This window comes from Cupressus sempervirens, chromosome 1, assembly GCF_028749045.1.
Source record: "Cupressus sempervirens isolate cs-2001-9-10 chromosome 1, ASM2874904v1, whole genome shotgun sequence".
Taxonomy (NCBI): domain Eukaryota; kingdom Viridiplantae; phylum Streptophyta; class Pinopsida; order Cupressales; family Cupressaceae; genus Cupressus; species Cupressus sempervirens.
The window spans coordinates 73,469,657-73,482,750 of record NC_143118.1 but is presented as its reverse complement, the minus strand read 5'-3'; the positions used below and the strand labels follow the sequence as shown (position 1 = coordinate 73,482,750).

The following is a 13,094-nucleotide window of genomic DNA, read 5'->3' as shown; positions in this document are numbered from 1 at the left end:
GTTGGCAAGGTATGGACATGGATATAGTCTACAATTTATAGAAAAGAAGAGGTATCTCATATTTGATATACTTTCAATGCATGTCCCCTTTGCCTCTAACCTAGTTTGTAAAGATGCCTCTTACTCACTGCCAATAACTAACTCTTTTGTTGGTCTAATCTAGTAAATTTGATTTGCACCTTTTTCCCTTATGAAATATTACATTATCTACTTCAAATTTCATGTTCTAAATATGACTTGCAAATAAAGATTTCAATCTTATTAAAATATTAACAAAAATAGAACTTAATTTGATACTTAGAGTCTCTTGACAATAAAACACATTTATTTAATGCACTAATTGATCTAAAACCCCCCTTGCAATTTGACATGTCAATCTCATTTTATTTATTTGGATCTTTTTTGTCATTTTAGGGGAGAGGGTTCAATATCTTAACATGTTCCAATGGTTGTGATGGGAGTTGTTAACTTAATACCCATTAATTTTCTAATGGCCAAATGATGAAAACCAAAATAAGTAGGAAATACTTATGTAATTCAAAATAATGTATCTTGTTATATGAATGTATTTATAACATGATAGAAATTTTTTAAAAAAAAAAAAATTTCTGCAAGGCATCGCAATTGCGATGATAGACTCGACAAAATGCTATTGGGCCAAGAACAGTGTCATTGCATGTTTATCACACTTGCAATAGCTAAATCCAATGGAATTTCATCACATGCATGACACTGTTGTCACACACCATCACACTTGTGGTGGATAATTTGATGGATTAATGACAGCCATAGAGTGTGGGTATCACTATGTTGACAAAAAAATAGAACTGTAATGTATCATAATTATGACGTCTACCTATCGCAATGATAACAATGTGATGATGACCTATTGGCATTGTCGTCTACCAAACTACAATGGTATTTGCATCACAATTGCAATGGAAGAGCTTTCCATTGTAATGTGCAATGTCAAACGTTTGGTGCCCGTCTGACGGGAGAAAATTCTTGGTACTTTCACTTAGGCGATGATTTACCGTCACAATTCGGGTCCAAATGTAGTAGTGTGAGTCGTGTTTCTAAGATTGGGTGGTAGAAGGAGACTCTCCAAGCTCAAGTTGTGGTGATGCTCCTGTGAGAACTTGCATTACAAGTGTATTGTAATCTTCTTGATTTGATAATACATTATGTAGGTTTTGGAGGGTGGGGATTTTCTCTTGAAACGGGTTCCCCACAGTAATACTATGTTATGTGATTCAATGTTATTTTGATTATTCTTTTGTGTACTTCTTGACATATTTGTGATGCTTAAGTTGAAATTTGCATAGTCATCCTCTCAAGATTACTGTAGGAAGTGTTTCCGCATACCTCTACTTCCTTTCATTGAAGAGATGAGTAAATTTCATATTATTAATATAATAAATAAACATGAACTTTAAATTTGAATTAAACTTTTCATAAAAAAATTGTTAAAAAAAGATATAACATCAATTATCAACATTCTCTTGGTTCTCATGTTGGCAAGGTATAGTCATAGATATAGTCTACAATTTATAGAAGAGAAGAGGTGTCCCATATTGATATACTTTCTACGCATGTCCCCTTCGCCTCTAACCTAGTTTGTAAAGATACCTCTTACTCATTGCCAATAACTAACTCTTCTGTTGGTCTACTCCAATAAATTTGATTTGCACTTTTTTCGCTTATGAAATACTACATTGTCTACTTCAGATTTCATGTTCTAAATACATCCTATAGAAAAAGATTTCAATCTTATTAAAATATTTACAAAAATAGAACTTAATTTGATACTTAGAATCCCTTGACAATAAAATAAATTTATTTAATGCACTAACTAATTTAAAAGGCCCCCTGTAATTTGACTTGTTAGGGTGCTCAAGTACTAGGTCTTCTCCCTATATACTTGCACCTTCAAGTAGTACATATTGACCTATCACATTTGGCTCTTTTCAGCCTACACGACTCCAAGTGTCACCTCTAGATAGCCTCAAAATCACATTAACCATATTTGAATTTTGAGTCTATACACCCTCCATAGATTCCAAACCAAATGTTTAATTAAAAACATGACAAAATTGAGCTAAAAGTATTTCAATTGTGTATATGTTCTAATAGAAGTGATGGAAGTTCTTGATTTGATACCCACACTTATTGATTTAATATCTACGATTATTGACTTAATATCCATTTTTTTCAAAATATTGCACCAATTATTATAGACTTTAAAGTTGTTAGTAAAACTAGTATAAACAATTTAAATAAATCTATCTAAAGAAATGCTGATAGATATCCACTAAAAAATAATTATAATTTAATTTACTATATCTAAAATTATTTATATTTCCTTTATCTCCATTTATTTTATTTTTTACTAATTTAAGATTTTTATTTTTATTTATTAAAAAATGGATGATTTATATCTACAAATATTATAATTTAAATGGATATTTTATGTTCTATTTATTAAATTATTTGTAAAAGTATATTATATTTATAATAAGATTTAAATTTTTGACATGTAGATGGATGTCAAATTTAACTTAGTAGAATAAAAGTTAACATTAACATGCTCACACCATCTCACTCCCCCATTTTGCTATTGTAGAATGTCTATCAACATTAACGATGACTACTCATAATTGAATGAAATGTTCCCTTAGTTATAAAAAATAAGTAGTGATACCATATCAGCTATGTAAATATGAGTATTCTTTTTGCATGATTATTGGTCTCACTTTTTATTTAGATTATTTTGACATCTTAACAAAAAAAAAATACTAACGTGACATGATAATGTGGATATGAAATTTCCACATAGAATTGTGAAAAGTGCCAAAAGTGCAAAGTTAAAGTGCTCTGCAATAATATGTGTATTAGATTTTTAGTACTAGATTTCTATGCCATTGGGTTGACTAATAATTTTCTTGTAACCCATCTCCTTTGTGTAATAGGCCCAAAGAATGTGAAATGAAAATGTACACTCACACACAATAAATTTATTATAATAACAAGTGAATACATACAGCCTAAAATCTATTCACGTAGTTGAGAAAAACTATATTAATCATTACATAATCAAACTATTGGAAAACTACTTCTTAAATAAATTAAACTAAAGATTTCTCAAAGGATTAGTTAGCATTCTCCCCTTAATCTGAAGGGATATTTGTCATGCCAAGTAGCATTCAAAATTGTTTGAATTTAACACGTCCCAGAGCTTTAGTAAAAATATCAGCAGTTTTTTCTTTTCGAATAATGTTTTAGCTGTACAATTTTTGCCTCAACATGATATTGAATCAAGTGATATTTGGTATTTATATGCTTGGTTCGATCATAAAATTTAGGATTCTTGGCCAATTGTATTGCAGAATTATTATCAACAAATAAAGTTGTTGAAGTTATCTTTTTCTCCTACAAATCATCAAGACTTTTCCTAGCCACACAATTTCTTTCATATCTTGAGCTGCTGCTACATATTCCACTTTAGTTGTAGAGTCAGCATGAATTGTTTGTTTTTTGATCTCCAAGTAATAGCAACTGATCCTAGGGTCATCAAATAACTAGAAGTAGATAACCCATTCTCTTTGTCACCATTAAAATCTGAGTTAAAATAGCTAGTAAGATGGAAGTCTGAAACTTTTGAATATTTTATGCCAAGAGTTTGAGTTCCTTTTAAATATTTTAAAACTCCTTGTGTTGCAATCCAATGCCTTTCACAAGGTTTATGCATAAATCTGTACAAAATTCTTATTGCAAAGTTAATGTCAGGGTGAGTAGTGGTGAGATAAAACAAACTTCCATCAAGCTGCCTGTACTTGGTTGGATCTTTAAAAGCATTTCCTTCATTGGATGAAATCTTCACATTTTGCTCCATTGGAATTGAAACAAAATTACAATCTTTCATGTCAAATCTATATAATAACTCTCCAATTTTTTTTTTCTTGAGAAATAAAAATGAACTTAGGATTTTGAATGACTTCAATACCTAAGTAATAATGAAGTAATCCCAAGCTAGTCATATCAAAACATTTTTTCAACTCTCTCTTAATGGATTCTATATAATAATCATATTGCATGTGATGAGAAGATCATCAACATATACAACTAGATAAACAAATGATCTACCAATTTTATTCACAAAGAGAGTTGCACCATCTATACTAAAATTATTGTAGTCTAATCAGTAAATTTTTCATACCAAGCACATGGTGCTTGCTTCAAACCATAAAAAGATTTTACCAATTTACATACCTTTTGTTGCTAACCCTTGATTAAAAAAACTTGAGGTTGCAACATATAGAAATCTTCCTTTAAATCTCAATTCAAAAAGGCTATTTTAATGTCCATATGATGTATATTCCATCCTTTTTGTGCTGCCAAAGAAAATAATGCCCACCAAAGAAAACAATGCTTGAATAGTTCTCCACTTGGCCATAGGAGAAAAAGTTTCAGTGTAGTCAACACCTTCCAAGCATATCCTTTTGTTACAAGTCTTGCTTTGTGTTTGTCAAGTGAACCATCAACTTTATATTTGTTCTTATATACCCACTTGCAGCTAATAGGATTGGCTGCAATTGGAGGATCCACTAACCTCCAAGTTCCATTTTTAATGAAAGCATCATATTATCTTTGCATTACACTTCTCCATGCATCACTTGTTGTTGCTTCTTGAAATGAAGAAGGTTCATCAACAATAGAAAAATTTAATTCAAAATCTTCATACCTCTTAGGAATTTTCTTGGTCTACATTGATGTATGGATTGATTGCTCTGATGTTTTATGAATCTCTAGAGTCTTTGAATTAGATTCTTCACAAGTTGGTTCATATTCTTTTTCAACAAGTTCTTCACGAACGATTTCAAATTTTTTAGAACTATTGTCTTCTCTTTCAATAGGTTCTTCACAAACTATTTTAGATTCTTTAGAATTTATTTTTTTCATATTTTCTTCATTCTTTGTAACTTCCAAAGTTCGACCTAAAAAGGGAATCACCCTTCAAGAGTTGGAAGTTCATTATTCTATTCATGATAGGATTTTTTTGATTGAAATCTATCAAGATGAGAAATTTGTTTGTCAATACATCTTTTTCAAATTTAAGAAATATAACATCTCTAGAAATAATAATTTTTTTATTCTCCTTATCATATAGATGATAAGCTTTGGAAGTAGTAGAATATCCCAAAAAAATGCATTTTCTACTCCTAGCTTCCAATTTATTTCTCAGCTGAGCAAGAATTAAAGCATAACAGGTACTACCAAAAACCATAAAATTCTTGACACTTGGAAGATGGCCATGCAACATTTTATAGGGAGTTTTACTTTGTAGTGCAATATGATTTCTATTCTTTATGTAGACAACACAGAGAACTGCTTCTCCCCAATCATACATTTTGCTACACCATTCTGCTATGGGTTTTAAGGAACAATTGTTTGATGCTTAATACAAGTTTCCTACATATATTTTTCAAAATCTTTAGAAGTGTACTCACCACCATTATCACTTCTTAGGGTTCCAATATTGAGTTCAGTGTCATTTTTAATCCACATATGGAAATTTTTGAAGGTATCAAAAGTTTGAGATTTCTCTTTTAATAAATAAACCCAACACATCCTAGTATAGTCATCAATAAAATTCATTATGTATTTGTTTCCATTTGCTGATGGAAAAGGCATAGGCCCACACAAATCTAAGTGAATGAGACCCAACTTTCTAGAAGCTCTAAACATAAAATCATGAAAAGGTTGTTTACTATGTTTTCCTAAAATGCAAGCAACACATTGAGAAATCTATTTTGGCATAGTGGGAAGTCCTTGAATTTCATTTTGTTTCATAATTCCAAGACTATCATAGTTAATGTGACCAAATATTGCATGCCATAACAAGCTGGAAGAAATATTACCACTGTGCAGTGAGAAATTTGCATAATTCTGAGAATTTGATGAAGCACCTTTGAAATATAAAAGTTTATCATCTTCAACTCTAGTCATTACAATCACATGATCACCATCTCTTCTAATATCAATAATACCATCAAACATATGTATTGAATGACATTGCTATCTAATATGCACAAGTGATATTAAATTTCTCTTCAATTGTGGAAGATATAGAATATTAGAAAGTATGTAATCAGCAAGACCTGGTAATTAATTTAAGTCTGATAGACCCAATGCCTCAAGATTTTAACTCAATTTTTTTTAGCAAAATATACTACTCCATCCACTTGATCATTGAATGTCTCAAAAAAATCTCTTCTAAATGTCATATGACATGTGGCTCCAGTATCTAACAATCAAGTATCATTCAAACTAGAATTTAAAGTACTAAAAACTTTTTCAATCCCAACATTACAATGTGCTATAACATACTGTGCTGATTCAGGAGGGTTACCTCTATTTGGTGGTTTCTGCTTCTTGTTACAATTTTTCTCCCATGGAGTTCAACAAATATTGGCACTGACCCATTTTTCCACATCTATAGCATTATATAGATTGCCTTTCTTTTTGTTGATAATCTCGATGCTAGTGTTGTGGTTGAGAATATTGTCTACCACCTTGATAAGTTTTATTCCCCCTACCTCTAGACCGTCTTCTTGTCTTCTTCCATGACCTTTGTTGCTATTGTCATGTCTGGAAGACTCATCTTTGGATGTTTTCCCTTGTTATTTTTGTGCAAGACACAAAGTCTCAACATTTGAAAGTGACCCTTTCTTCCCAAATACTTTTTCTCTTTGTGCAATCTACTCTACAAGTTTGTCAAATGTTATATCTTTCATCTTTTCACTAGCTTGAAGAGATTCAAGATAGTGTGAATAGGTAGGATAAAGAAATTTAATAAAAGCAGTGAGTTGTAAATCTACTTTTACACCTGTGGCTTCAATATCATGAAATAAAGCCCTAATTTTAGAGCCTAACTTCATTGGATTGTCATCTTTTATTTCTAAGTTGAATAACTTCATTAATAATTGAATGATGTCAAGTTTTGAATGAGAATCATATAGACCTTTGAGTTTCTTTAATGCTACAAATGCACTCTTACAAGATATTATATGTCTACTTACCTCTTTAGTAATAGAGGCAGCAATGAGAGCATAATCCCTTTTGTCTTTACCCTTCTAGATGACGAGTTCCTTTTCATCTATAGGGTACTTGGGCTCTTCATTTTCATCTTTGTTTTCACAAACATCATCCCACAAATCATTAAAAATAAGAGTATTTTTAACTTTTAAAAACCGTTCATGATAATTTTCTTTTCCAGAAAGAACTATTCCAGCTATTGAAATTAAAGAATGCATTGGAATCACAATTCAATCTAAATTCATTTTCTCCAACAACTTGACTCTAATACCACTGTAACATGCCCAAAGAATGTGAAATGAAAATGTACACACAGCTTTATTATAATAACAAGTGAATATATACAACCTAAAATCTGTTTAGACAGTTGAAAAAACTATATTAATCATTACATAATCAAACTGCCAGAAAAACTACTTCTTAAATAAATTAAATTAAAGATATCCTGAAGGATTAGTTAGCACTTTGGTTGGAGAAGGCTAAGCAAAACTGGAGCTTGTTGGAGACATGGAGTAAGCCTCAACTCACAATATCCTGACCGAAACAACTGCATTGATACATAGCTATACTTGCTAGATTTAGAATCTAGGTTGCCCAAACTCACCATTAGACCAGAAGTGACACGTCCTATGTTGGCTTTCTTGGTTTTTCTTAACAGTTTATGTGAAAACTTTAACAAACACATTTGCAACATCCAACTTCCCCGTTTTTCTCATCTATTCTCCAATTTGCTCAAGTATATGAGGCCTGCTTTCTTGTGAAAAATCAGCGAGAAATTTATCATAATTGAAGAGAAGAACCCTCGAGTCCTTCAATGTAGGTGCATATGCATGTTGTAGGTGTGAATAGTGGCTTTCAAGTCGCATTGTGTAATCTGATCATAGAGTTTAGCAGCTTCATCTGGTTTATATAGATCCGCCATGCTTTTTATCAGAGCATTGTACGTCTGGCCGTCATGAGGAATCACAAATTTGTACCGTTCAATCAAAGGAAATATCTGCACCGTTTTTAATTTCATCTCTCTACTAGCTGCACATGTTTTGACAAAATGTTATCCATGTTCTTCAGTCTTTCCTCGCAGATAGAACTCTTGCCCGTTGAAGAACTCTTCCAGCAGTGAAAATTTTGCATATTCCATTAATTTCGCATATTCCATTTCCTATTTCGCTTTAGGTTAAGTTTGCATACGTTTGTGTTTGTGGAAATTATCTTTAATTTTTAAATTCAAAGTAGAAGAAATCTTCTCCATTACTATTATATTTATTCTGTAATTTTCAAAGTTCTATTTAAGAATTTATTTTAAATTATTTTAATGAGATATTATTTAATTGAAAGATCTATTGTTATGTTTTCATTTTGTCTAATCTCGTATCTGTTATATATATGTGTGTAAAATTTGATTTGATTCTTTTACTGTATTTTACGTTGATATATTTTTTATATATAATTTATTATATCTATTTTTTAATAATTTATAACTTCTTGATGTTTATTATAACTAATATAAAAACAATCTTAATATAATAAAAATAGTAAAAAATATAGTTTAATTTTTCAATGTAACTAATATTTCTAAAAATAGTGAGATGGATTAAAAATAATCTGAATGTCCAGCTATTTTATTTTATCTTTAAATTCTAAATTCAAAGTAGTCTATTATTATTATGTTTATTATTTTTAGATGTTTGAAGTTCTATATAGTATTAATTTTAAATTATTTAAACTAGTATAGATATCTTAAATAAATCTAATCTATCTAAAGAAATGTTGATACCACTACAAAATAATTATAATTTAATTTACTACATTTAAAATTATTTAAATTTCTTTGATCTCTATTTTTTAAACTAACTTAAGTTTTTTATTTTAATTTCTAAAAAAATAGATGATTTATATCTCCAAATATTATAATCTAAAGGAAGATATCTATCCCTTTAGTTCATATTATTACCAACTATTATGAATTATCAACCTAATGTTATCCATATCATTCAACCTGCCTGGGCATGGAAACAATCTACTTAAAAGTCTCTTCCCAGTAAGCCCATAATTTGGTAAGTGGCTAGGTCCAGTTGGCAACTAATCTACCTCTTGCTCGAATTAGCAACTATAATAGCCAGGGGCCCCTGCTACCCAACTATCAAGTCCCTTTGTATTTATTAAATTATTTTTAAAAGAATATTCTATTTATAATAAGATTTAAACTTTTGACATGTGAATGGTTGTCAAATTTAACCTAAAAGAATAAAAGTTAACTCTGCCCTAGCTATAGACATTAACTAGTATAGATATCTTAAATAAATCTATCTAAAGAAATGCTGATAGATATCCACTACAAATTAATTATAATTTAATTTACTACATCTAAAATTATTTATATTTCCTTTATTTCCATTTATTTAGTTTTCTACTATCTTAATACTATCTTAAGCTTTTTCTTTCAATTTCTAAAAAAATGGATGATTTATATCTCCAAACATTATAATTTACACAAATATGGTATTTATCAATATTTTATTAAAAGTATTTTCTATTTATAATAAGATTTAAACTTTTGACATGTAGATGGTTGTCAAATTTAACCTAGACGAATAAAAGTTAACCCTATGGCATTAATTAGATATTATTAAATTCAAAATCTATTATTATATTTTCTACTTGTCTAATCATGTAAACATTCTTCCACTTAATCAAACAAAATTTAAGTTTAAAGTTAATTTTAGCTTTAATATTTGTTTATTTTCAAATTGTATATATAATTTGATTTGATTGTTCCATTGTATTTCACTGGATATTTTGATCAATTTCATATTTCATATTTTTCAATTTAATTGTTGATATATTTTTGAAATATTATTTTATTATATCTATTTAAAAAATAGTAATTTATAACTTATTGATCTTTATTATATTTAATATAAAAACTATCTAATAGAAAATTTAATTTAATTTTTCAAGGCGACTGATATTTCTAAAAATAGTGAGATCGATTAAAAATATTCAGAACATCAGACGTATTCTATATTTGGAACAATTTTTAAAAAAGTGAGCAAATATATAAAAAATCTATTTGTTTGAGACGTTACAGCTATGCTCTTTGTTTCGAATTCATGTGAGCACTGGTAAGATCAAGATTATTTGAGAATCGTTTCAGCAGTGTATACAAATGATGGAGTATTTTAGTGTAATTCCAGAAGAGTTGGTAAGGGAAATCTTAATGAGAGTGCCTTTTGCATCTCACGGAAGAGTGAAGGAAGTATGTAAGAGTTGGAAGAGACTGATGGAAAACTCAGAGTTTTACGAAGACAGGAGGAGTCGTGGGAGGTCCGAAGAGTTGATATGTTTGATTGAGAATGTTCGCCTCCTGTCCCTACCCAATTTGAATTCGACACATTCTCCAAGTGTGTTTGTGTGAAGCATAAACTGGTTTTATTAGGGTTAAGATATGAGAGCTGCAGAGTGGGTTCAAAGAGGAAGAGAATATCAAATATGACTGTTTTGGTCTTTGATTTTGTGTCTTTCCAGTGGAGCAAAGGTGCAGATGCGCCCACCACAGAGATCATGTTTGACTTTGCGTGCTGTGCATCTCCTGAGGGAGATGAGATTTATACTGCAGGAGGAAGACCATGTGATTGGAAGAGTACGAGCCAGGCCGCAGCTCACAACGTGGAGAGAGATGAGTGGAAGCTTCTTCCCAACATGCTTCAAAAGGTGTGGCTGTGTTCCTCGGTTTTTATAAAAGGAATGCTGTATGTTGTCAGCTTGTTTGATGAGGAGCTTCAGCGGTTCGATCCTGAAAGAGGAGTTTGGTCCACTTTGCCCAACGTCTGGTTTATTCCAGATTGTGTGCATCCCATTGTGGCCGCATTTGGGCGTCTGTATTGCTTCTACTGGGATGCTGTGGCACAATTTGACTCTACACAGAATTTGTGGGCGGAAGTTGATGGGCTTCCTCAGCCGCTTGACAGGGTTGATGCTGCGGTGTTTGGGGATGATGGGATTTGCTTGAGTGGGATTGAATCGGACACCAACGATAAAGTTTTCTACATGTATTACCCTCCATTGGAAACAGGGGTTAACACAGGGAGATGTGTTTCTGTTGAGATGCCTCAATACTTGTCCCACAGCAAGATCGAATCTTTGGCCACTGTCATGATTTGATTCTGATGCTGAGAGGGGAAACTATTATTTAGTAATTGAAAGTCTTTTCAATATATTTAGTACTTGTACTTGAATAATTTTAAAAAAAATACTCAAAACATGCGTCATCTACAGCGTTACATTTCAAAATTAAGAATCAATGTCTATATTTAAAAGCATGCCTATATTTAGAGTCAATCATATTCTACTTCAATAAATATAACTTATGAAAAATAATTTAATACGAGTTGCAATTTATTTGAGCAGAGTGTAACAGCAGAATTGGTTGGTAATGGAGTATTTCGAGGTAATTCCAGAAGATTTGGTGAGAAAGATCTTAATGAAAACGTCTTGTGAATCTCCCGCCATTCTGAAGACAGTTTGTAAAAATTGGAAGTCCGTGCTGGAAAATCCCAAGTTTTATGAGGAAAGATTGAGCGAGCGTGGGTCTAAGGAGTTGATATGTTTGCTTGGAAATGTAGGTCCTCTGTAACTATATACGACCCCATTAACAAATCATGGAAAACACTTGCTCCCGTCCCTACCCAATTTCAATTCTACTCATTTTCCAAATGTATCTGCGTTAAACAGAAACTGGTTTTATTAGGTTCATATGAGCACTACAAGTACACTGCAGGTTTGAAGCGCAAAAGACTGGTGAGAAATTACAGGGCCATTTTGATCTTTGATTTTGTGTCTTGTAAATGGCGGAAAGGTGCACATATATTGCAAGAGGAAGATTTTGCGTGTTGTGCATCTTCTCATGAAGGACTGATTTACGTTGCAGGAGGAAGAATGAATGGTGAAATCACAAGCCGGGCTGCAGTTTACAATGTGGAGAGAGATGAGTGGAGGCTTCTTCCCAATATGCTTCAAAAGGATTGGTTGTGTTACTCTGTTTTTATGGAAAACATGATGTATGTCATGAGAACATATCATCAGGAGCTTCAGCGATTTGATCCACTTCGCCCAACATCTGGTTTGTTGAAGATTGTGTTGAGCGCATTGTGCCTGCATTTGGGCGTTTGTATTGCTTTCAATGGGATGTTGTGACTGAATATGACTCGGTAGAGAATGTGTGGAAGATTGTTGACGATCTTCCTGAGCCTCTTGACAGAATTGATGCTGCAGTGTATGGGGATGGGATTTTCTTGAGCGGGCTTCAATCGGGCACCAACAATGCAGTTTTCTATATCTACCAACCTCCATTAGAAACAGAAACAGAAAAAGAAACAGAGGCGGAACTGAAGAGACGGATATGGGTCTCTGTTGAGAAGCCTCCACAATTTTCCAATATTGATAGGATCGAATCTGTGTCCACTGTGATTGTGATTATTTGATTGGGGTTTTTCCCAAATTGGTTGTGGTTTTTCATTTGCTGTAAAAATCTGAACTTTTCATTGATTTTGAGAAGACTGACACAGAGTTGTTTTGGTTTGCCTTGTTTGTTTTAAAACAAATTTTTCTGATCGGGTTTTTTTTTTCAAATTGATTGTTATTTTATTGGGCTCTTCAAATTCATTGTTGTATTGTGGCTTTTCATTGGCTGTGAAGAACTAATCTCCAAAAAACTCATCTCCAAATAGTTTACTCACAATGACTACTTAGCGATGCAGCAATAACCTTACTCTGCTGCTGTTCTGATTTTGTATTATTATGATTTTTCTTCTTCCAATAAAAAAATTTTGAAATTTTAAAAAAATTGCTTCTGAAATCCACGTCAATACGTAACCGCGTCGGTTGACATCGACACCTACCTACAGTTCATCATATAACGGCTATGTTCCAGATCCAGTATTTATAGGCCTACTTCACAGGATGGGTAAGAACAAGCATCCCGTGGCTGGCTCTTTTTTCCC

General features: G+C 31.7%; 1 protein-coding gene and 1 pseudogene across 1 annotated transcript in view; both read left to right on the top strand.

Moving 5' to 3' along the window:
* LOC149576230 (F-box/kelch-repeat protein At1g80440-like) overlaps positions 1 to 11,256 on the top strand; it is a 63,798-nt gene extending 52,542 nt beyond the window's left edge. The window contains exon 2 of the mRNA XM_089813141.1: positions 10,455 to 11,256. Within this exon, the coding sequence (XP_089669267.1) occupies positions 10,455 to 11,256 (802 nt within the window). The remainder of the gene's footprint in view (positions 1 to 10,454) is intronic.
* Positions 11,257 to 11,527: 271 nt separating this feature from the next.
* LOC149576229 (F-box/kelch-repeat protein At1g80440-like) lies at positions 11,528 to 12,575 on the top strand (annotated as a pseudogene).
* Positions 12,576 to 13,094: the final 519 nt, after the last annotated feature.